At 41.2% G+C, this 26467-nt stretch overlaps 1 protein-coding gene and 1 long non-coding RNA gene across 5 annotated transcripts in view; one reads left to right on the forward strand and one right to left on the reverse strand.

Annotated features, from left to right (window-relative positions):
• Positions 1–5828, forward strand: part of ITPR1 (inositol 1,4,5-trisphosphate receptor type 1) — a 321687-nt gene extending 315859 nt beyond the window's left edge. For 2 of the 3 annotated variants that reach the window (XM_029244000.1, XM_029243998.1), the window contains one exon: positions 4439–5828. In XM_029244000.1, coding sequence (XP_029099833.1) covers positions 4439–4525 — 87 coding nt within the window. In that variant the 3' untranslated portion in view covers positions 4526–5828. The remainder of the gene's footprint in view (positions 1–4438) is intronic. The other variant, XM_029243999.1, reaches the window with a different exon arrangement.
• The window catches only part of LOC114907906, a 50498-nt gene that overhangs the window by 11120 nt on the left and 12911 nt on the right, over positions 1–26467 (reverse strand). Inside the window, exons 2-3 of one of the 2 annotated variants that reach the window (XR_003796799.1) lie at positions 5965–6135; positions 2509–2617 (exon numbers count right to left, since the gene is read on the reverse strand). This is a non-coding gene — a long non-coding RNA (uncharacterized LOC114907906). Of the gene's footprint in view, positions 1–2508; positions 2618–5964; positions 6136–26467 lie in introns of those variants that run through there. The other variant, XR_003796800.1, reaches the window with a different exon arrangement.

A 26467-nucleotide genomic window follows, 5' to 3' on the forward strand; every position in this document is an offset into this window, starting at 1 on the left:
GCGCCACCAGGGAAGCCCATGTTTGGCATTTTTCACGCAAGAGGGTTATCATCTTGTTAACATTAACTGCGTAAGGAAGAACAAAAGAATAGAATAATTCCCCACAGTTGGAAGAATGGAATATTAAACCTTACTTGAATGTCTGTGGTCCTTGCACTGTGTTGGAACCACAAAAGAGAGGCCTTTGGTAACACCTGCCGTCTAGGATACTGTAACTGATCCAGAAAGAAGCAGACCTCTAATGTTAGGATACAGTAGGAAAAGTTCCATGGCCCGAGGACTGAAGTGAGTTTCATTTGTGAACAAAGGAGCACAGAGAAGTAGGCAGGCAGTCCCGTGTGAGGTCTTAGAGGGTCGGAGGAGTTTAGCTTCTACAGTCCTACGAGCAGGTGACTTCTGAGCTAGCTGAAAAATGCAGCAGGGGGCATCCCAGGAAAGGAATCAGCATGAGCAAAGGCATGAAAACGCATGGCATGCTCGAGGAATGGCACTGTGCTCTGGGTCATTTGTTCTTCGAACCATCATTTATGAAACACCTATTTGCCAGGTGCAGCCCTAGGTACTGGGGTTACAAAGGTGAATAGAACCAATTCTCCTTCTTCAAGGAACTAACAGCCTAGAGTGGGAGACAAACAAGTAAACAAATAAATTATAATTCAACATGGTAAGTACGTAACAGAGGTTTGAACAGATTGCCCTGGGAGTGGAGAAAAGGGAGTACTTCATTCAGCCTGACCACAGGGAGAGGATTCGAGTCATTGCCTCGGAAACCCTCTCAGAGGTGGGAATGCAGGAGCTTGGTTTCAAAGCTTGAGCGTTTGCCAGATGAACTGGAGAGGAACAGCACACTAAGGATCAGGAGTGTGGATATCTGTATATTTATATTAAACCAATATAGCTGCATTCAAGAGATGCTGCAGTTTTACTTCTGAATATTTTAGGCTCATCGTTAGGAGCGTGGCTGATTTCATAGGCCTGTGAAGCACAATTCTGATGACTGGAGTTTCTTGGCTGTTTAGAATCTGAGTAGCCACGACCTCACTGTGACAGGAAAGCAGGTTGCGGCTTTCATGTGCTGTCGATGAACCTTCCCTGCTATGCCAGCCCTTAGTCGTTTGGAGGCCGATAGTGGTGGAGTAAATTTTGCCCGTTTGCACTCAACACTCCGTATTTTCATGGAAGATCTTTTAGCTGTTTGGCTACATCTGACTTGTAAAGCTACCATATCGTTTGCTTCTTGTTTAGACTGAGTCAAAAGAAGGAATGCTGAAATTCAAGTTAGTCTGTATATAGATCATGAAGAAGGATATTGCTTCAAATATTCATTCTTAGCTAAATGTAGATTTTGAGGATTTTAAACGTATCTACTACAAATGGGACATTTCACACTAATCAGAGTAGCTTTTTCTGTATTAGAATTTTGACTGAAGTTACCACCTTCGACAAGAATCTGATGGATATATATATTTTTTTAATTTATTTTGTTTATTTTTGGCCGCGTTGGGTTTTCATTGCTGTGCGTGGGCTTTCTCTAGTTGCGGCGAGCGGTGGCTTCTCTTGTTGCGGAGCACGGGCTCTAGGCGTGCGGGCTTCAGTAGTTGTGGCATGCAGGCTCAGCAGTTGTGGCTCGCGGGCTCTAGAGCGCAGGCTCAGTACTTGTGGCGTACCGGCTTAGTTGCTCCGTGGCATGTGGGATCTTCCTGGACCAGGGCTCGAACCCGTGTCCCCTGCATTGGCAGGTGGATTCTTAACCACTGTGCCACCAGGGAAGCCCCGGATGGGTATTTTTATCTAGTCAGTTTTGTTTCAAATGTCCAGAGAGAATACATTGTGAGAATATACATTGTGAGAGTATGCTAAGGATAGACTTTGGTCATTATTTCTGTTTTGATATAGATAGTAGTAACAGAAAATGGTGATGCCTTAAATAACATATATAGTGCATGTGAATCTATGAAGACCAATAGGTAAGTAGGTTGAATTGAGCTAATAAAGCCAGAAGTTACGTGAGAATATGTACTAAGGGGCCAGGGAAACTTAACTGGCCAGCAGTGTTGAGCTTGGTTTCTTGTAGGCCAGATTTAGTCCTGTAGGGGGTTTTGTTTTCATTACTGTTCCCATATAATTATCACTGGATGATGACCTTGCCAAAAGGGACCAATACTTAAGCAGTTGCCCAATTCCTTACCATTTATTACTCACTTAAATGGTAGCCATTCTGTCTAAAAAGGCCATGGTCGATCAGAACAGAATCCAGGCAGTCAGATTTGTGTGCCGACCACCTGCTCAACTGCAGAGAATCTTCTCCAAGGTCTTATTTTGAGAAAAATAGTACATTTACCCAAAATACTTTTTTTTAAAAGTATTCAAGTATATGAAAATATAACCACAGTGATCTTGGCCTGTTTCTGAGATAACCAGTGAAGAGCTCTTCTACAGCAGCAGCGGCCCCAGATCAGTAACACCAGTATCACCGGGGAACTTGTTACAAATGCAAACTCACCAGCCCTACCCTGGGCCTGCTGAGTCAGAAACTCTGTTTGTGGGCCCGTGGATCTGTGTTTTAAGGAGCCTTCTAGGTGTTTCTGGTGCACGCCAAAGTTTAAGAACCATTATTCTAGGGAAACAGAAAACAAAATTAGATAGGTATGTACTAGGTTCTTGAAATTACCCGGAATATGACTGCCCGAACGAAGGTTTTGGCCACTAACCTACAGCAGTAGGGAGCTTTAAGGTTTGTGATGCAGGGAGAGTGATGCAATCGTTATTTTAGGAAGACAACCCTGGAAAATCAGAATCGGACCTCCACTGGGCTATCAGGTGATAGCCTGTCGAAGAGGGAAGGAAGGTGTGCCTTCAGTTGAAGACTCATTTGCTATAAGGAACCCAGTTTAGAAGCCCTTAAGTTTAAGAGAAGGAAGAGCCAACAGATTGAAAAGTCACAAAAAGCTGATCCGACAAACAGGCGTGAAGATGCATGTACATAAAAGGTCATCTCAAATGCACGTAGTTATTTATGGAAAAATTTCAGGGAAAGCTTTAATGGCCAACTTCAACAGCAGAAAAATCGCAGCATCTTTAAATAAAGTATCTGTCAATACGGGTTGAGCGCACCAAGATTCCTAAATCTGTGAGAATGCGGCGATTATTAAATTTAGTTACGTTTTACTGGATTCCCTCTCAAGGCTACCTGCCGAGGGGCTAGTCAGGGGGTGAAACTCTGGGGCTAAGCAACATGAAGTATCAGGCAGTGAGATGGCTGAATTACTGATTGCGTTACAATCTACCTGTGAATTTATTCCACGGGTCACGTGAGGTTCTGCTTCCGCAGCTGAATCTGTGTAGTATAGGGTGTGACACCTCCCTTCACGATTTGTCACTCATCCAAAGAAACTTTAGAGGCTAGCTGGAATATCCTAATTCAACTCTTTATAAAAGGCTTTATAAAAAGCTGCCTTTTGGAAATATTCACTCCTTGTAATTCTTCTCTTCTAAAATATAACTGAAGGCATTTCACAGGAGCCTAAAAATAGTATTTTGATATGAAAGGAAAACGGCTGTGTTTAAGAAAAAATAACCACGTTAAAATTGAACCTAGGTAAGTTAATCCTATTTTATGTTCTCAGGATATTTTGTACCAAAATATTTGAGGCCCAGCATCAAATCCTGAGCTGGGACTACCTGGGTTATGAGAAATGTGAATGCAGGGAATTAATTACGCCCTGAAATAGCCAGAACAGAGCTGGATACCTGTCCGTGTGAGAACTGATTTAGTTCGGCAGCCGAAATAAACGGTACCAACCTCTTGTTCTGGGTTTGCAAAGTACTGTTTCATTTGACCAGCCTTAGGAAATGGTCTTTCCTGACCTTGGTGTCTGTAGGTGGCAAGGAATAGTCACCACTGAGTGCCAGGCCATGATTATGTTATTTAGTCACCCTGGACCTGAGGAGAGGACATTCCTCCTCATCTCCCTAGAAATGCTGTGTGATTTTTTTCTCGCAGATCAAAACGGCCCAAGAGCCACTGGAGAGGAATCAAGACCCCCTGAAGACCGTGGACTTAATCTCTCTTAAACCTAGGATTTTAAACACACTGCTTTTCTCGACAGTTCAGTGTGTTGTTACTGTCATACAAAGCTATCAGTTGGAAGTGGATTTGGGAAACGATCAAGAATCTTGTGCTTTAACTGTTTTTTTGTTCCTTTATGAAACAGGTAGAAAGCAAAGTTTCTGAATGTCACATTGCCTAAGGCACAGAATTCCCCATTCTGCCTAGGAAGATGTCCTTTTTGAAGTTCTGTGTTTGATATACTGACAGTACACTGTAGAAAGTGGGTTTCAGTATAAACCATAACCACAGAGGTAATCTATGGTTGAGTATATGATTTGACGTACAGGAAGTGTCTGGGTCTAATGATGAAACTTTTTAACTTTCCAGATGACAGAACAAAGGAAGCAGAAACAAAGAATTGGTCTTCTAGGACATCCTCCTCACATGAACGTCAACCCACAGCAACCAGCATAAGCAAATGAAATAAAGGAATCGTATTTACCTTTTTAAATTATTTTTAGTGTGGGTATGGCTAATTCGTTCTGATTCACCCACAGAGGTTACATTTATGCTTAGTATATTTGTAAATACTCAGTTTTATACCGTATGTATATGATCGCTACTCTCAAGGTTTGGATATATGTATTGTAATTAGAATTGTTGGCACGATGAAATTTCATTTGCGCCAAAAATATTAAAAATGCCTTTTTTGGAAGGACTAAAGAAAGCACCTGATTTGCACTTGAACCACATTATAGATTTAAAAGTATATGACATGTATTTTGTATTTAAAACTAGAATAGCCAGTATTTATGTTTTTTATAGAACTGTGCAATACCGATTATGCAATCACAATAAATTTGTAAGTCCTGAGTATCCTAAGGGGAGGGAGTGCACATCTTTGAAGCTGGTGTGTTAATAGTATGTAATACATGGTTAAATATCAAATGATGCTGCTGCCAAAATCATGTTAATAGTGAGTTTCAGGCCCCCGGGCATTTTGTACCATATAATTAGCCTGTGGTGACACTACTTCTCATTGCTAGCGGCACTAGTGCCTCTGTCTCGTAGTGACAGTGCTCCAAGCCTATGAACTGTCAAGTCAGCATTCATTTTAAGAAAAGCAACTTTAGTTTCAAAGACACTTTAAGGCTTCTGAATTGATCATTTAAACTATTTCTTTAAGTAAGAGAGCTGAATTAGAGGCTCAGACTTTAGTTTGCCAAGTCAGTGAATTTTTTAAAGGGAACTTTTTATGCCACGCTTGAGGTAAATGCATACTGCTAGCCAATCAATGTCATCTCCTAGGTGAATTTTGGTGTCACGTTATCAAGAAACGAGTGATTGATGGGCTCTAGATTATCTAGTCCAAGCAGTAGAGCTGATTTTTTTCCTTCATCTGAACCAACATGCTACAGTAGCGAAGAAGTATTAAACTATATCGATCCACATAAAGATGAAATATGATCTATCCCACATATAAAGATGAAATATGATCTATCCCATTAGAGCCCATAGTTTGAACACTGTCATGTTATTCTTGTGAAAGAGCCACAGTTGGGTTTTATTTCTTTGTCACATTATTTCTTTTCTTGAGGGATGAAAAAGTATGAAAGGAAACTTTTATATCTGTTGCCTAGTTTTGTACATGGATCTCATTTTACAAGAGAATCTCTCTACAGAAAAACATGTATTGAAAGCAGAGTTCTGAAATGAGTAAAGTTTGTAAATGCAGATATAAAAATAATATTTAATAAATGATGCAGAATAAAATACAGTGACCGGCTGGTGGCTTCCATTTAGACATTTCTTTGCGTCATAACAACAGCTGTTCCAATTAATTATATATTTCCTTTAGGACCAATTTAAAGTATAACTGGTCTGCCTACCAGATTAATTCCAAAAATGCTTACCTGATTCATGATAACGGAGAACTACCTGAACAGATATGGGGGAGGGTTTATACAGTAGCCAGCCATTCATTCTTCTCGGTAAGTGACTGCCAAGCAGACTGTCACGAGCACTGTAGCACATGGTAAGGCTCCCACTCCTGCACTTTCCCTGGGGGACCTGCATCTTGCTACCTGCAGTGCAAAGGAATCACCAACAGGGAGATTAGTTCTCACTCATGCCCAGCAGTCAGAGTCCTTCAAGACAGTTGAAAATGTTTTACAAAAGCTAACTCGTCTATCCAAAGGTAGTGAAACCTGTCCCCTCCTGAGAGCAATGCCCACCGTGGTCGCTCTTTTAACAAACACTGATTTTTCTCTGTGCTTTGCTAAATAAGGATAATTACCATCCAATGTTGGGAACTAGGTCGTGATTAAATTCCAGTTAAACGACTAGTTTCAAAACCAGTGCTTCTACTTTATAATTGATAACTTTAAAAAAAAGTGAGTAATTTTCCATTCAGTGCAGCGTATCTCCATAGAATTTTTCCATAATAAGGCAAGCCCAAGACAGATACGTACTTGTATCTATAAACAAATTGGCGCTCCGTGCCGACCCCCCCCCACCCCTCCCCGAACGTGAGCTCCAGCCAGCAAGGACTTGCTCCCCTCGGATCTCCCTTCAATCTCCTGAGCTGCCCAGCACGGAGAGGCAGTGTGTGTGGTTTGTCTCCCAAGCCCCGTCCCATCTCGTTCACTGCAGAGTTCTGCAGTGACACGTTCAGGTTGCAGCTTTTACAGGTTTGTCCTGTTTCATTCGAATCCTGTCACTTGAGATACAATCTTCATTCAACTCGCCAGCTTCAGCAGAAAATAAATGGAATCGGAATGCCACTCCACCCTACAAGCAGTAGATCCTACCCTTGGAGTTTGAGTGTGGACACAAAGCTGGTACAACTGAAACATAAAATTTGAAGTTATAACTCCTACAGCCTTTGATGTGTGATTGTGATTTCACCTTTCTCCAGACATCGCTTTTTCAACACTTCTATTTCAAGGATCAAGGTCCAAGTCACCTTCAAAGTTACTCACGGAGGTGAAGAATTAGTGCTATCGGGCTAAGAAACAAATGTGATAGCATACTACTAACATGCAAAAAGTCTTCTCGGCTCTGATTACTGAATTTTAAACGTTTTCTGTAGCACGGATTCATATTTGAAGATTTTGCCAACTTCCTTAACTAAACCACGTGTTAAGTCAAAGGGTCTGGGAAATTCCGTTCCACTTTTCTAACATTCATATTTTCTGGCCCGTTTCTACTTATGTCCCTGAAATTATGTAGTGATGAACCTTGTTCCCCCCTGCAGGTACAGCTTCCACCCTGCTGAGCCCTAGAGCTTTACTCGAAAGTTCATCCTGCGCAAATACTCTATTTATTTATTTATTTTTGCGGTACGCGGGCCTCTCACTGCTGTGGCCTCTCCCGTCGCGGAGCACAGGCTCCGGACGCGCAGGCTCAGCGGCCATGGCTCACGGGCCCAGCCGCTCCGCGGCATGTGGGATCTTCCCGGACCGGGGCACGAACCCGTGTCCCCCTGCATCGGCAGGCGGACTCTCAACCACTGCGCCACCAGGGAAGACCCCGCAAATACTCTTAAAGCTGTGCGCCCTGACTCCTCACACACGCACACAAAATACGCTTTTCACTTTGTTTTTTAAAAATTTGATTCAACCTACCTGTTCCCAAGCTCATTACTGGTTGTTCTTCAGTCAGTTTAGTTTTATTTGGTTCTTTCTGAAAATGGGTTGCTTGATTTTGCTCCTGTAAAAACTGCTCTTTCACCCTGTTTAAACATTTCCTAACGTAAATTACAAAGCAAGCATACCTTATTTGTGGAAGCTAACCAGCAACTCAGTCTTTGCAGTAGCAAACTAAACAAAGCTTTACTTATGTGCTAGTGAGAAATTACCACGATCTTCACAGTAAACTAAGGAATTATCACATTAAAAACTCAATTATAGGGCTTCCCTGGTGGCACAGTGGTTAAGAACTTGCCTGCCGATGCAGGGGACAGGGGTTCGAGCCCTGGTCCAGGAAGATGCCACACGCCGTGGAGTAACTAAGCCCTTGTGCCACAACTACTGAGCCTGCGCCCTAGAGCCCGCGAGCCGTAACTACTGAGCCCACGTGCCACAACTACTGAAGCCTGTGCACCTAGAGCCTGTGCTCCGCAACGAGAGAGGCCACTGCCATGAGAAGCCCGCGCACCACAACGAAGAGTAGCCCCCGCTCACCACAACTAGAGAAAGCCCGCGCGCAGCAACAAAGACCCAATGCAACCAAAAATAAAAAATAAATTCATTAATTTAAAAAAAACTCAATTATAGATTTCTGTATCCTCCTCCTACGGTTGGTTGGGATAATGCGCTAATGAGAAACAGCCTGGAAGTTTCTGATAGTTACTTTAAGGCTACTCATGAGACCATTAGTCTGACTTCTGGGCTACACAGAAGGAGATTTAGTCCCTCAGTAATATTAAATACAAAAGGATCACAGCTACATACTTACACAAGTAGAGTTGAGTTTTGCTAAAATAATGTTTTCACAGATTTTAAAAAACAAAATGTGCTTGATAGAAGGCTTAATTTACATGACAGTAAAAGTCACCTTTACACAAGACAGGATATAATAACAAAGGACTCCTACTGAAGGTTCTTGAGACAACATGTTCTTACCTACCAAACCATAGATGGGAGTGGAGCTTTCATTTTAAAGGTAAGAAACTGAGCCTTACAGTGGTAAAGAGACTTGCCCAAGGGCTTAGCTCCAGAATAAACAAAGCACTCCTGACTCAGCTAAACAGGAGAGAGCTCTTCCACCTGCTATCCCCATTCCAGAAACGGGCTACAGTATCTTATCCGTAATCAGTTTCCCGTAACAGTTCTCACTTTACAGAAAGCTCTTATGCAGAACTGTATTTTGTCCTACAATACAAATGGATTTCTTTTTCTTTTCAAATCTCTTTCATAAGAGGATCTACAAGTTAGAAACTCCTGAATATGATTACTTTGTCAAGACTGAAAACTTTGTGGCAAAGATAAGAAGCTCCTAAAATCTCTTTTACAACTACAAATCTCATATAAATATCTCTTATTTAATTGCATTTTTCAAAAGGAGAATCTGTTCTCTCAGTCAACGTGGCTTTCTCCACGTGGAAAGATTCCATACAGACTGGCATCCTATCCTACCTACCACAGAAGTCGGTGTTGATTAGCCAACTCTGCTCTCTCCTCTTCGTTACAGTGATCACTTGTTAACAATCAACTAGAATGTTGGAAAACCCCCGTAAAGATTTCGATTTTACAGAAAGTACCCAAAATTCCACCAGTTTTGCATCACAAAGCAGTGGTTAAAGTTTTGAGTAAAATGCCATGCATGTGGTTTTTGTGGGTGGCTGCAGCTCAGAACGACTCTTAGGACTTGTCAGTTATCTACAGGGGACAGCTAGGATGGCAACTATAAACTAAGACCATTCTGATCATGGTAACAAACAACTCCCCGTCCCTGGTATTGTATGCCATCTTTGGCAACTCTTAACCTAAAGGCTGATGCAGAAGCGTAACTAGCCTTCGAGTCTGGACCCCAAAACCTACCAAGTTGAAGAAAAGAAAAAGACCACTGGCAGGGTTTTACATTTGGTCAAGTCTGACAATGCTCATGGACAACTCCGGCTGCTGGTGATTTAAACTCACTTGGTAAAACAAATCTCTAGCTCACCGGGGTACTACATTAAAAAAAAAAAAAAAAAATTAACGCAAAGAGAAACTTAAGATACTTTAAGGTCATGACAAACCAGTGTGACAGAGAATCCTGACACCCAGAAGTGAAACTGCATCATTCACGCAGGTCTGGAAAGAAAAAAGAAAGCTAAAAACCGCTATAGATTAAGAAGGCCGAGTCTGAGAAAACCCCTAAGGTGAATTCTGAACAACAACAACAAAAAAAAAGAGTCCCACAACAGAAGAAGTGCATACTGCATGCAAGACCCACTAATGGAAAGAGTTTGCCAGCATTTCTGTCATGACCTCATGAAAGACGGCTGGTCCCATGTAAACGAAACTTGAGGCAATCCAGGAATTTAACCTGTCCACTCCAGAACTTAATTCAGCTAATGACTTCATCTTTTTTCCCACATACCTGTCACCTATAACATCTCATGAAGTCTTGTCAGAAGCTTTCTGTAAATGCTCTACAGAAGAAAATCAATTAAGATGCGGTGTGACACTGGGACAAGGAACCAGAACCACACAAGGCTCGGCTGCTGAGTGTCAGTTTACTTCCGGGCCCCCATGGCAGCATGGTGGGAGGGAAAGAACTGGACCCTGAGGCTGGTAAGAGTCTTCATGCCAGCTCTACCACTTCAACGCTATGATTTTAAGCAAGTTCTTTAATCACTGTAATTTTCACACACACCCCCCAACACACACACACCCTGCCCGTTCCCTCAACCACCATCTAAAGACTGGAGATGCTACCACTTCTTTGGGCAGCAATAAGCTTTATGAAAGACAATATATGTCAAGTGTCGAGTATATACCCGACACGTGTCATTTCCCATTCCTTTGCAACATCATCATTTCCTTGTGCTCAGGCCGATCCACAATGTCACCTAAATACTGCACGACCAAAGCTACTTCTGTTCCTACTAGATGGGCCTGAAGTTATTACAGTGGGATCCTAAACCCCCAAGTCTTAACATGATATGTTTGGGACATATAGAGTCATTTTTAAAAACTGTATCTTTAACATCCAAATTGTTTTTACTATCCGTTTGAACTGAATTCATAAAGAAAGGAAACTATTATAGAGCTCATAACTTCCGGATAATTATTCTCATATTTGTGATCAGAGTTGAATTTACGTGTGACTTCCTTTTACAAAATCTTCACGGGAAGACACTTTATCTTAGGGGTGATGATGTATTTCCTTAGTTTATGAAGTGCTTTTACCTACATTCTCATTTAGGTAGAAGTCTCCCAACCCTGTTAAGTAGGTATCATCCCTGACATGTAAACGGTCCTAAATTGTACCATCTTAACATTCAAATGCAAATTTTAGACCGTTATCTCACATAACTGTACGAAGCCCAGGACTTTCCTTAATAATTTCAAGGATCCTAAGGTGAGTGCTTACAACTTCCTAATAATTCCTTGTCACTTACTCATCCGAAATCCTGACTGCAACCTAATTCTCATCATCTCCCCTCTCTCTATTCCCCTCCACCCTAGTGTAGACACAGCCATCTCTACTCTGTCTCCAAAACACATTAACACCTGGGTGTTGTGAAAAGCAGACCTTTAGTAGAGGAAGATTTTAACAAATAAATAAATAACAAGTAAACAGTAAGAAACGATTTAAAACTGAGAATCAGACATTGAAGCTCTCTACCCCCTTCCTTTTCTGCCAGGGGAGTAGCCATTTGTATCCTCATCTCGAGCCTAATTCTAGGACCCACTTTCTCTCACCACCCCTGCCCAAACAAAAGCAAAATAAAAACAAAAAAAATTTTCCCTCCAGCTTCAAGTAAAAGCTAAAAATTCTTGTTTCTTTATTATACAGAACAATTTAAGCCCCCTGGTCCCAACCCCTCCCATCTAGATTACCCCTTTACCTTGACAGAACGAAAAAAGACTATAATTCATCTGTCTTTAGCTTTCAACTCAAAGAGCAACCAGCTTTTAAAATAGCTTTATTTTTTCCCCTTCCTGATAACTCCCTATCTTAGAGAAGAAGAAATCAATTTAGAAAGGTGAAGTGATTTGGCCAAACTAGAACATCAGACCTGGGATTCAAAGGCAGATCATCTGACGGTATACACTCACCCTTCGATATCCACGGGGAACCCCCTGTATAGCAAAATTCGCGGGTGCTCATGTCCTTTACGTAAGGAGTACAATCGGCCCTCCATTTACTCAGGTTCCATAGCCACAGGATCCACATCCAAAGATTGGAGGGCTGACTGTATCATATACCTTCCTCTCTAGGCCAACGCTTCACTATGCCAGGTGCAATCCTGCCGATAAGGTGCTAGGGCCTCCACCTGTCCACCTGTTTGGGGAAGATCTGTAAATACCAGGTAAGAGTTCTAAGAGATGCAAAGTAAGAGTTCTTATGGGTAAGGTCTGTAACTAGTTCTTTTCATTCAGTACCTAGCACAATTCCTGCCAATAAAGGGGCTCAGAACACTTGAGGGGGAAAAAAAGATTGTGAACCTTCACGTAATCTGCTTGAGGGTTTTGGAGCCAAGGCCAATTAGGAGTCTTTCACTAAGGAAGGACTATTTAGCAGTGGCCCAAAAGGAGTTGCACAGACAACCAAAGATCAGGCAGTCACTACTCTTTTTGCTGCGGACCATTTAATCTTATAACTATCCAATAATCATAATGCCTCTGGCCCCAGGAGTCCTGCTTCACAACCCCACCAACCCCCACTGCCCCCTCCCTCTCACTAGGCAACCCCAATCTCTCTTCCTTCTTTCAATTCTTATAACAGATAAACCTGTGCTGGCTTGTCTATCAAAGTCTAAAGTGGGTTGGCAGGGGACTTCCTGGTGGTCCAGTGGTTAACACTTTGTCTCCCATGCAGCGGGTGCAGGTTCTACCCCTAGCCAGGGAGCTAAGATCCCACGTGCCCTGCCAAAAGAACAAAACATAAATAAAAAACAACACAGGGCTTCCCTGGTGGCGCAGTGGTTGAGAGTCCGCCTGCCGATGCAGGGGACACGGGTTTGTGCCCCGGTCCGGGAGGATCCCACATGCCGCGGAGCGGCTGGGCCCGTGAGCCATGGCCGCTGAGCCTGCGCGTCCGGAGCCTGTGCTCCGCAACGGGAGAGGCCACAGCAGTGAGAGGCCCGCGTACCGCAAAAAAAAAAAAAAAAACAACACAGAAGCAATACTGTAACAAATTCAATAAAGACTTTAGAAACGGTCTTCATCAAAAAAATTAAAAAATCTTAAAAAAAAAAAAAAGGGGTTGGCAGGGTTGAATTCCTTCTGGAGGCCCTAGTAGAGAATTTACTTCCTTGCCTTTTTCAGCTTCTGGAGGCTGCCTGTGTTCCTTGTCTCGTTGCCTACTCCCATCTGTAAAGCTAGAAGTGGCCAGTCGAGTCCCTTCACACCCTTTATCACACTGACTACGATGCTATGCCTCCCTCCTTTCCTTATGAGGAGCCTTGTGATTACATTGGTCCCACTTGAATAAACCAGGACATCTCCTCATTTCAAAATCCTTAACATAATCACAACCGCAAAATCCCTTTTGCCGTGTAAGGTAATACATTCACAGGGTCTGGGCATTAGGACTTGGACATCTGTAAGGGGCCCATTATTCTGCCTACCACATTTGCCTAAGCAGAAACCAGGCAGCTGTTTAGGTTTAAGACAAGAAAAACAAATCACCTGTTTTCACGCTTGACAGATTTGAATACAATTGGAAAGGTCACAATTTCTTATGGTCCAGACAGGCTGAACAAGTCAGTTAATTAACATGACCATACAGAATGATGAAGCTACATGATTACCCAAGACAGTCTGTGGCTTCCTTTTACTTTCGCCATTGATACTCTTGGAGAACCAGAAACAGCTATTAAAAATGTGTTTACTTTTATACAAACACACACACACACACACACACACACACACCCCTAATTAGAGTTTTTATTACCTCACGTTTTACTTGTAAGGATTAGCATTTCAAAAATAAGTTAAGAGGGGGCAGAGCCAAGATGGCAGCAGGTGAGGACGCAGAGTTTGCGTCTCCCCACAACTAGGGTGCCTGTCGGACACTGGTGCGGGACACCTATGCCCAAGGAGAGGGGAGGAACCCCCGAGTGACTGGGTAGGACATGGGGGCACTGAGGTGGGAGGAGAAATGGAGGCTGGACAGGACCAGCACCCCTGAGGGGTGGCTCGAGGCGGGAGGGGTTCCCATGCCTGGAGAGGCCCTGGGGGGCTCAGAGGATCAGGCGTTTCCCCTGCCCTATCAGGCCCAGGAAGCCTGCGGGGCTCCCGGGCCGGGCCCTCTGAGGCTCCCTGTGGGCTGTGTTGGTCCTAGGGGCATAGGAGGGAGGCGGGCGGGAGGGGGCCTCCAGGACCGGAGGATCGGGGAGGTGTGGCGGGCGTCTCCCAGGCCCACTCAGCCCCGGGAAGCCTGGACTCCCAGGCTGGGTCCCCGCCCTTCAAGGCCCCCTCCAGGCCACGTTGGTCCTAGGGGCAGAGGAGGAAGGGAGGAGGGGGGAAGAGGAGGAGAGGCAAATGTGGGGGACCCTCCTGGGCCAGGGGATCAGGGGAAGCACCGCAGGTGTTTCCCCCACCCACCTGGCTCTGGGAAGACTGTTGGGCTTCCAGGTCTGGTCCCCTGATTTCCAAGGCTCCCTCCAGCCACGTAGGTGCTAGGGGCATAGGAGGGAGGAGGGGGGAAGAAGAGAGGTCAACGGGGAGGGGCCCTCCAGATCACAGGATGCTGGGAACGGGCCTAGCACTTCCCCCACCCACTCGGGCCCAGTGAGCCTGCTGGGGTCCTGGACCTGCTCCTCCGCACTCCAGGGCCAGAGGCACTCTTGAGCCCCTCCTGCTGCATTAAGGCTAAACCCCCCCAACATCCCCCACCCCACCCGGCCTTTTCCGGCCCTGTGGGTCCTAAGCATAAGCCCTGCCCACTGCCTAAACCCCACCCCTGCCTAAGCCCCACCCAGCACAGCCAAGGCCTTTTCTGGCTTCTTTTTCCCCCTCCTGAATTTAACTATTGTGGTTCTGTTTTACCTTCTGGTTGTGGTTTTATCTAAGTTTTTATTTTTCTATTCTTTCTAACATATCTGTTAGTTTTCTAATCTTATTTTATTTTTTCCTCTTTGCTATCGTTCTGCTCCTTTTTTCTTTTCTTTTTTTTTTTTTTTTGCCACCCTTTTCAGCTCACAGGATCTTGGTTTCTGAGCCAGGGGTCAGGCCAGAGCTCCTGCGGTAGAAAGTCCAAGTCCAAACCACTGGACTAACAGAGAACCTCAGACCCCAGGGAATATCCATCAGAGTGAGGTCTCCCACAGGTGCTCATCTGATCAACAAGACCCAGCTCTACCCAACAGCCTAAAATCTCCAGTGTTGGAAGCCTCAGGCCAAACAACCAGTAAGACAGGATCACAATCCCACCCATCCAAAAAAATGAGATGACAAAAAATATGTCACAGATGAAAGAGCAAGGTTAAAACCTACAAGACCAAATAAATGAAGAGGAAATATGCAATCTGCCTGAAAAACAATTCAGAGTAATGATAGTAAAGATGATCCAGAATCATGGAAACAGAATGGAGGCAGAATGGAGGCAGAAACAGAATGGATTGAGAAAATAAAAGAAATGTTTAACAAAGATCTAAAAGAACTAAAGAACAAACAAATACAGATGAACAACACAGTAACTGAAATGAAAAACACACTAGAAGGAATCAACAACAGAGTAACTGAGGCAGAAGAACGGATAAGTGAGCTGGAAGACAGAATGGTAGAAATAACTGCCGAGGAGCAGAATAAAGAAAAAAGAATGAAAAGAATTGAGGACAGTCTCAGAGACCTCTGGGACAACACTAAACGCACCAACATTTGAATTATAGGGGTCGCAGAAGAAGAAGAGAAAAAGAAAGAGTCTGAGAAAATATTTGAAGAGATTATAGTCGAAAACTTCCCTAACATGGGAAAGGAAATAGTTACACAAGTCCAGGAAGCACAGAGTCCCATACAGGATAAACCCTAGGAGAAACACAACAAAACACATATTAATAAAACTAACAAAAATTAAAAACAAAGAAAAAATATTAAAAGCAGCAAAGGAAAAGCAAAAAATAACATACAAAGGAATCCCCAGAAGGTTATCAGCTGATTTTTCAGCAGAAACTCTGCGAGCCAGAAGGGAGTGGCAGCATATACTTCAAGTGATGAGAGAGAAAAACCTACAACAAAGATTACTCTACCCAGCACTGATCTCATTCAGACTCCACAGAGAAACCAAAAGCTTCACAGACAAGCAAAAGCTATGAGAATTCAGCACCACCAAACCAGCTTTACAACAAATGCTAAAGGAACTTCTCTAGGCGGGGAACACAAGAGAAAAAAAGGACTCACAGAAACAAACCCAAAACAATTAAGAAAATGGTCATAGGAACATACATATCGATAATAACCTTGAATGTAAATGGATTAAATACTCCAACCAAAAGACAAAGACTGGCTGAATGGATACAAAAACAAGACACATATATGTGCTGTCTACAAGAGACCCACTTCAGACCTAGGGATACATACAGACTGAAAGTGAAGGCATGGAAAAAGATATGCCATGCAAATGGAAATCAAAAGAAAGCTGGAGTAGCAATAATTGTATCAGATGAAATAGACTTTGAAATAAAGACTGTTACAAGAGATAAGGAAGGACACTACGTAATGATCAAGGGATCAATCCAAGAAGAAGATATAACAATTGGAAATATTTATGCACCCAACACAGGAGCACCTCAGTACATAAAGTAAATGCTAACAACCATAAAAGGGGAAGTGAACAGTAACACAATGATAGTAGGGGACTTTAACACCCCCACTTACACCAGTGGACAGATCATCTAAACAGAAAGTAAATAAGGAAACATGAGCTTTAAATGACACAACAGACCAGATAGATTTAATTGATATCTATAGGACATTCCACCTGAAAGTGGCAGAATACACTTTCTTCTCAAGTGCACACAGAACATTCTCCATGATAGATCACACCTTGGGTCACAAATCAAGCCTCGGTAAATTTAAGAAAATTGAAATCACATCAAGCATCTTTTCAGACCACAATGCTATGAGACTGGAAATCAGTTACAGGAAAAAATTTGTGAAAAACACAAATACATGAAGGATAAACAGTGTGCTAATAAATAACCAAGAGAGCACTGAAGAAATCAAAGAAGAAATTTTAAAAATACATAGAAACAAATGACACCAAAACACGACAACCTAAAACCTATGGGATGCAGCAAAGGCAGTTCTAAGAGGGAAGTTTACAGCAATTCAGTCTCATCTCAAGAAACAAGAAAAATCTCAAACAATCTAACCTTACACCTAAAGCAACTAGAGAAAGAAGAACAAACACAACCCAAAGTCAGTAGAAGGAAAGAAATCATAAAGATCAGAGCAGAAATAAATGAAAGAGAAACGAAGAAAACAACAGCAAAGATCAATAAAACTAACAGCTGGTTCTTTGAGAAGATAAACAAAATTGATAAAACTTTAGCCAGACTCATCAAGAAAAAAAGGGAGAGGACACAAATCAATAAAATGAGAAACGAAAAAGGAGAAATCACAACTTACACCACAGAAATACAATGGACTATAAAAGACTACTACAAACGACTATATGCCAATGAAATGGACAACCACGAAGAAATACACAAACTCATGGAAAGGTGCAATTTTCCAAGACTGAACCAGGAAGAATTATAAAATATAAACAGACCTATCACAAGTAATGAAATTGAAACTGTAATTAAAACTCTTCCAACAAACTAAAGTCCAGGACCAGATGGCTTCACAGGTGAATTCTATCAAACATTTAGAGAAGAGCTAACCCCTATCCTTCTCAAACTCTTCCAAAATACTGCAGAGGGAGGAACACTCCCAAATTCGTTCTACGAAGACACCATGACCCTGACACCAAAACCAAAGATATCACAAAAAAAGAAAATTACATACCAACATCACTGATGAACACAGATGCAAATATCCTGAACAAAATACTAGCAAACAGCATCCGACAACACATTAAAAGTATCTACACCATGATCAAGTGGGATTTATCCCAAGAAGGCAAGGATTCTTCAATATATGCAAATCAATCAATGTGATACATGATATTAACAAGGAATAAAAACCATATGATCATCTCGACAGATGCAGAAAAAGCTTTTGATAAAATTCAACATTCTTTTGTGATAAGAACACTCCAGAAAATGGACAGAGAGGGAACCTACCTCAACATAATAAAGGCCACATATGACAAACCCACAACCAACATCATACTCAATGGTGAAAAACTGAAAGCATTTCCACTAAGATCAGGAACAAGACAAGGATGTCCACTCTCACCACTCTTATTTAACACACTTTTGGAATTCCTAGCCATGGCAATCAGAGAAGAAAAAGAAATAAAAGGAATCCAAATTGAGAAAGAAGATAAAAACTGTCACTGTTTGCAAATGACATGATACTATACATAGAGAATCCTAAAGATGCCACCAGAAAACTACTAAAACTAATCAATGAATTTGGTAAGGTTGCAGGATACAAAACTAATACACACAAGTCTCTGGTATTCCTATACAATAACGATGAAAAATCATAAAAAGAAATTAAGGAGACACTCCCCTTTTCCACTGCAACAAAAAGAATAAAATACCTAGGAATAAACCTGCCTAAGGAGAAAAAAGACTTGTACTCAGAAAACTATAAAACTCTTATGAACGAAATCAAAGATGACATAAACAGATGAAGAAATATACCATGTTCTTGGATTGGAAGAATCAATATTGTAAAAATGACTATACTATCCAAAGCAATCTACAGAGTCAATGCAATCCCTATCAAACTACCAATAGCATTCTTCACAGAATTAGAACAACTAATTTTACAATTTATATGGAAACACAAAAGACCCTGAATAGCCAAAGCAATCTTCAGAAAGAAAAACGGAGCTGGAGGAATCAGGCTCCCAGACTTCAGACTATACTACAAAGCTACAGTAATCAACACAGTATGGTACCAGCACAAAAACAGAAATAGAGATCAATGGCACAGGATGGAAAGCCCAGAAATAAGCCCATGCACATATGGTCACCTAAGTTATGACAAAGGAGGCAAGAACATACAATGGAGAAAAGACAGCCTCGTCAATAAGTGGTGCTGGGAAAACAGGACAGCTACATTTAAAATAACAAAATTAGAACACTCCCTAACACCATACACAAAAATAAACTCAAAATGGATTAAAGACCTAAATGTTAACACTGGACACTATAAAACTCTAGATGAAAACGTAGGAAAAACACTATTCGATATAAACCACAGCGAGATATTTTTTGACCCACCTCCTAGAGTAATGAAAATAAAAACAAAAATAAACAAATGGGCCCTAATGAAACTTAAAAGCTTTTGCACAGCAAAGGAAACCATAAACAAGATGAAAAGACAACCCACAGAATGGGAGAATATATTTGAAAATGAAGCGACGGACAAAGGATTAATCTCCAAAATACACAAGCAGCTCATGCAGCTCAATATCAAAAAAACAAACAACTCAATTTAAAAACAGGCAAAAGACCTAAACAGACATTTCTCCAAAGAAGACATACAGATGTACAAGAGGCACATGAAAAGATGCTCAACATCACTAATCATTAGAGAAATGCAAATCAAAACCACAGTGAGGTATCACCTCACACAGGTCAGAATGGCCATCATCAACAAATCTACAAATAATAAATGCTGCACAGGGTGTGGAGAAAAGGGTACCCTCCTGCACTGTTGGTGGGAATGTAAATTGGAACGGCCACTATGGAGAACAGTATGGAGGTTTCCTAAAAAACTAAAAATAGAACTACCATATGACCCAGCAATCCCACTACTGGGCATATACCCAGAGAAAACCGTAATTTGAAAAGATTCACGCACACCAATATTCACTACAGCATTATTTACAATAGCCGGGACATGGAAGCAACCTAAATGGTCCATCAACAGAAGAATGGATAAAGAAGATGTGGTACATATTTACAATGGAGTATTATTCAGCCATAAAAAGGAATGAAACTGGGTCATTTGTAAAGATGTGGATGGACCTAGAGTCTGTCATACAGAGTGAAGTAAGCCAGAAAGAGAAAAACAAATATCGTATATTAAGGCATATATGTGGAATCTAGAAAAATGGTACAGATGAACCTATTTGTAGGGCAGGAATAGAGACGCAGATGTAGAGAAAAGACATGTGGACACAGTGGAGGAAAGAGGGAGCGGGACAAATTGGGAAATTAGGTTTGACATACACTACCATGTGTAAAATAGACAGCTAGTGGGAACCTGCCGTGTAGCACACGAAGCTCAGCCTGGGGCTCTGTGACGACCAAGGTGGGTGGGATGGGGGGAGTGGGAGGGAGGTCCAAGAGGGAGGGGATATAGGTATACATATATCTGACTCACTTCATTGTACAGCAGAAACTAACATACATTGTAAAGCAATTTTACTCCAATAAAAAATAATTAATTTATTTTTTTAAAAAAGTTAAGATCCAGTGAGGTACAAAGAAAACAAAAGTGGATCAAAAGCTTCCCAACCAGATAACCACTGTTGATTGAACAAACATACAACAAAACATACCTATATAAGATTAGAAATTTTAAATAATATGCCATTCATATATTTTCTTTGGTGAAATGTTTTTTCAAACTTTTTGCTCACTTTTTAATTTTTGATATTATTGAATTTTGAAAAAATTTTTAATATTCTGGTTGCCAATTCTTTATCAAATATATGTTTTGAAAATATTTCTTTCCTGGTCTGTGGATTGTCTTTTCATTTTCTTAGCACAGCTTTTCAAAAACCTTACGTTTTTAATTTTGATGAAACCCAATTTATCCATTTTTTTTTTATGGTCACAATTTTTGTGTCCTAAGAAATCTTTGCCTAACTAAGATCCCAAAGATTTTCTCCTATGTTTTCTTCTAGAACAGCAGTGCATAAGACTGTTTCCTGTGATGATAGAAATATCCTCTAATCTAAGCTAGAGTAATCAAGACAGTATGGTACTGGCACAAAAACAGAAATATAGATCAATGGAACAGGATAGAAAGCCCAGAGATAAACCCACACACATATGGTCACCTTATCTGTGACAAAGGAGGCAAGAATATACAATGGAGAAAAGACAGCCTCTTCAGTATGTGGTGCTAGGAAAACAAGACAGCTACATGTAAAAGAACGAAATTAGAACACCTCCTAACACCATACACAAAAATATACTCAAAATGGATTAAAGACCTAAATGTAAAGCCAGACACTATAAAACTCTTAGAGGAAAACACAGGCAGAACACTCTTTGACATCAAGATCCTTTTTGAGCCACCTGCTAGAGTAATGAAAATAAAAACAAAAATAAATACATGGGACCTAATGAAACTTAAAAGCTTTTGCACAGCAAAGGAAACCATAAACAAGATGAACAGACAACCCTCAGAATGGGAGAAAATATTTGCAAATGAAACAACTGACAAAGGATTAATCTCCAAAATATACAAGCAGCTCATGCAGCTCAATATCAAAAAAACAAACAACCTAATCCAAAAATGGGCAGAAGACCTAAATAGACATTTCTCCAAAGAAGACATACAGATTGCCAACAAACACATGAAAAGATGCTCAACATCACTAATCATTAGAGAAATGCAAATCAAAACCGCAATGAGGTGTCACCTCACACTGGTCAGAATGGCCATTATCAAAAAAACTACAGGCAATAAATGCTGGAGAGGGTGTGGAGAAAAGGGAACCCTCTCACACTGTTGGTGGGAATGTAAATTGATACAGCCACTATGGAAAACAGTATGGAGATTCCTTAAAAAACTAAATAGAACTACCATATGACCCAGCAATCCCACTACTGGGCATATACCCTGAGAAAACCATAATTCAAAAAGAATCATGTAGCACAATGTTCACTGCAGCTCTATTTACAATAGCCAGGAAATGGAAGCAACCTAACTGTCCATCAACAGATGAGTGGATACAGAAGATGTGGCACATATATACAATGGAATATTACTCAGCCATAAAAAGGAAAGAAATTGAGTCATATGTAGTGATGTGGATGGACTTAGAGTCTGTCATACAGAGTGAAGTAAGTCAGAAAGAGAAAAACAAATACTATGTATTAACGTATATATATGGAATGTAGAAAAATGGTACTGATGAACCTAGTGGCAGGACAGGAATAGAGATGCAGACATAGAGAATGGACTTGTGGACACAGGGAGGGAATGGGAGGGTGGGATGAACTGAGGGACTAGCACTGACAATATATACACTACCATGTGTGAAACAGAGAGCTAGTGGGAAGCTGCTGTACAGCACTGGGAGGCCAGCTCAGTGCTCTGTGTCAACCTAGAGGGGTGGGATGGGGAGGGTGGGAGGGAGGTGCAAGAGAGAATGGATACAGGTATACATATAGCTGATTCACTTTGTTATACAGCAGAAACTAACACAACATTACAAAGCAATTATAATCCAATAAAGATGTAAAAGAATAATAATGAAATGTATTTTTAAAAAAACAGAAAAGCCTTTCCCACCAAGCTCAAAAAAAAAAAGAAAAGAAAAATGCTGTAATCTGAGCTAATCAATACACCTTTAGTTAGCCACCCATGGCCACTGAGGACTTGACACGTGGCTAGAACAACTAAGCAGCTGAATTGTCACACTGTATTTAGTTTTAATTATTTAAATTTAAATAGCCACATGTGGCTAACAGATGCAACAGGAAGTTCTAGAAGTGCTGTAGTTTTAAATTTTACATTTTGATCTATTACACAATTTTAGTTAATTTTTGTATACATACAAGGTTCATTTTTTTAAAACTTTTTTAAGGTTTTTTCTTCTTTTTAAAATGTATTTTATTTATTTTTGCTGTGTTGGGTCTTCGTTGCTGTGCAAGGGCTTTCTCTAGTTGTGGCAAGTGGGGGCCACTCTTCATCGCAGTGTGCGGGCCTCTCTTGTTACAGAGCACAGGCTCCAGACGCGCAGGCTCAGTAGTTGTGGCTCATGGGCCTAGTTGCTCCGCGGCATGTGGGATCCTCCCAGACCAGGGCTCGAACCCGTGTCCCCTGCATTAGCAGGCAGATTCTCAACCACTGCGCCACCAAGGAAGCCCAAGGTTCATTTTTTAAAATATGGATGTCAATTATTCCGGCACCAAGTTTTTGAAAAGACTATCTCTACTCCAAAGAGTTATCTTGGCATCTTTGTCCAAAATCAGACCATGTTTGTGTGGTCTGTTCCTGTACTCTGTATTCTATTCCATTGGCCTATGTGTCTTTCCACTCACCAATCTCTCATTGTCTTCACATATGGTCAACTGCTCTTTGACAAGCACACCAAGAATACATAACGGGGAAAGGTTAGTCTCTTCAACAAACGATGCTGGGAAAACTGGATAGCCACATGCAAAAGGATGAAACTGGACCCTTATTTTACACCATACATATATATCAACTCAAAATGTACTAAAAATTTAAATACAAGACCTGAAACTCTAAAACTCCAAGAAGAAAACATAGAGGAAAATCTTCACGACACTGGTCTTGGCACTGATTTGAACACCAAAAGGATACACAACAAAAGCAAAAATAGACAAGTGGGGCTACATCAAACTAAAAAGCTTCTGCACAGCAAAGTAAAGAATCAAGAGTGAAAAGGCAACCTATGGAAAGGGAGAGAGTATTTGCAAACTGATAAGAGATTAATATTCAAAATATATAAGGAACTACTACTACCCAACAGCAAAAAAACAAATAAACTGGTTAAAAATGGGCAAAAGACTTGGGGAGACATTTCTCCAAAGAAGATCTACAAATAGCCAACAGTTATACGAAAAGATGCTCATCATCAGGGAAATGCAAATCAAAAAACCACAATGAGATATCACCTCACACCTCTCAGGATGGCCATTATCAAGAAAACAAAATAACAAGTGTTGGTGCGGCTGTACAGAAACTGTAAGCCTGGTACACTGATGGTGAGAATGTCAGATGGTGCAGCCACTACGGAGAATAGTATGGAGGTTTCTCAAAAATTAAAGATAGAACTACCATATGATCCAGCAATCCAATTACTGGGTATTTATCCAAGAGAACTGAACTCAAGATATCAAAGAGATATCTACACTCCCGTGTTCACTGAAGCGCTGTTCACAAGAGCTAAAAGGTGGAAACAATCTAAATATTAGTCAACAGATGAATGCATAAAGAAAATGTGGCATATACATACAGTGAAATATTATTCAGCCATAAAAAGAAGGATATTGTTTTGTATGCTACAGCATGGATGAAATTTGAGGACCTTATACAAAATGAAATAAGCCAGCCAGGACAAATACTGCATTATTCCACTTGTATGAGTTATCTAAAGTAGTCAGTCATCAAAGTACAAGAAGAATGGTGGTAGCCAGGGTCTGGAGGAAAGGGGAAATGGGGAGTTGCTATTCAATGGGTATAAACTTCCAGTAGTAAAAGATAAAAAAGTTCTGCAGATCTGCTACACGACATTGTGCTTGTAGTTAACAATACTGTATACTAATTTATTAAGAGAGTAGATCTCATCTTCTGTATTTTATGTTCTTACCATACTTAAAAAAAAAAAGAAAAACAGCAGCCCAGAAGCTGTGATCTTTCCAATGGCAAATCTTACCTCAGCTTTCCGAGGAGCAGAGAAAGTATACTGTTCTGCACTGCGGGTACAGTGAGTTTGGGGAAGTTTCTCCTGGGTTAGGGTGGTGGATACAGAAGCCAAACTATGGAGTCCACAAAAAAATAATGAGAAATCCAGAACAGCCTACTGGAATCTTCACTCTGGGCCATTCTTGAGGCTCAGCACCATCCCAGATCTCCAGCTTCCCAGTACGTAAGAACCTCAAGGTTGGGACTTCCCTGGTGGCACAGTGGTTAAGACTCCGTGCTCCCAAGGCAGGGGGCCCGGGTTCGATCGCTGGTCTGGGAACTAGATCCCACACGCATGCCTCAACTAACAGTTCACATGCCACAACTAAGGAGACCGCCTGCTGCAACTAAGGAGCCTGACTGCCATAACTAAGGAGCCAGCGAGCCACAACTAAGGAGCCCGCCTGCCACAACTAAGACCCGACACAACCAAATAAGTAAATTAATTAATTAATTAATTTTAAAAAAAGAAACAAGGTAGCTCTGATTGACCACAGCGGACACCCATCTTTAAAGAGGACCCAAAAAAGCTTCATCATGAGCCAGCAGGGGGTTTGAAAAACACTGGAAAGAGCTTATTTAATAAAAAGCAATTAGAGATTGAGATAACAGCATGATTGGAGACAAGATGGCAGAGTAGAAGGACTTGAGCTCACCTCCTCTCATGAAAACACCAAAATCACAACTAACTACTGAACAACCATCAACAAAAAAAGACTAGAACCTACCCAAAAAAGATATTCTACATCCAAAGACAAAGAAGAAGCCACAAGACAGTAGGAGGGGTGCCTTCGCAATACAATCAAATCGCATGCCCGCTGGGTGGGCAACCCACGAACAGGAAAGTAATTACATTGCTGAGGTTTTCTCACAGGAATGAGAGAAAACAACAGCAAAGATCAATAAAACTAAAAGCTGGTTCTTTCAGAAGATAAACACAATTGATAAACCTTTAGCCAGCTTCATCAAGAAAAAGAGGTAGAAGGCTCAAATCAATAAAATTAGAAATAAAGACTCACAGACATAGAAAGTAAACTTATGGTTACCAAAGGGGGAATGGAGGGGGAGGAATAAATCAGAAGTTTGGGATTAGCAGATACAAACTACTATATATAAAAGAGATAAACAACAAGGTCCTATTGTATAGCACAGGGAACTATATTCTATATCCTGTAATAAACCATAATGGAAAAGAATATGAAAAATAATATATAATATATATATCACAAATATATAGGAACCACTTTGCTATACACCAGAAACTAACACAACATTGTAAATCAAGTATACTTCAATTAAAAAAAATTTTTTAAACCCCCCTCCCAAAAAATAAAAATAAAATAAAATTAGAAATGAAAAAGGAGAAGTTACAACTGACACCACAGAAATACAAAGGATCATAAGAGACTACTATGAGCAACCCTACGCCAGTAAAATGGACAAATCCTTAGAAAGGTACAGTCTTCGAAGACTGAACCAGGAAGAAATAGAAAATATGAACAGACCCATCACAAGTACTGAAATTGAAACTGGGATTTAAAAACTTCAAACAAACAAAAGTCCATGACTAGATGGCTTCACAAGAGAATTCTATCAAACATTTAGAGAAGAGTTAACACCTATCCTTTTGAACCTATTCCCAAAAACTGCAGAGGAAAGAACATCCACAAACTCATTCTGATACCAAAACCATCACCCTGATACCAAAAACAGACAAAGATACCACACACACACACACAAAAATTACAGACCAATACGAATGATGAACACAGATGCAAAAATCCTCAACAAAATACTAGCAAACGGGGCTTCCCTGGTGGCGCAGTGGTTGAGAGTCCACCTGCCGATGCAGGGGACACGGGTTCGTGCCCCAGTTTGGGAAGATCCCACATGCCGCGGAGCGGCTGGGCCCGTGAGCCATGGCCGCTGAGCCTGCGCGTCCGGAGCCTGTGCTCAGCAA

Source organism: Monodon monoceros, unplaced genomic scaffold (assembly GCF_005190385.1).
Source record: "Monodon monoceros isolate NGI ecotype Baffin Bay Population unplaced genomic scaffold, NGI_Narwhal_1 Super_Scaffold_3, whole genome shotgun sequence".
Taxonomy (NCBI): domain Eukaryota; kingdom Metazoa; phylum Chordata; class Mammalia; order Artiodactyla; family Monodontidae; genus Monodon; species Monodon monoceros.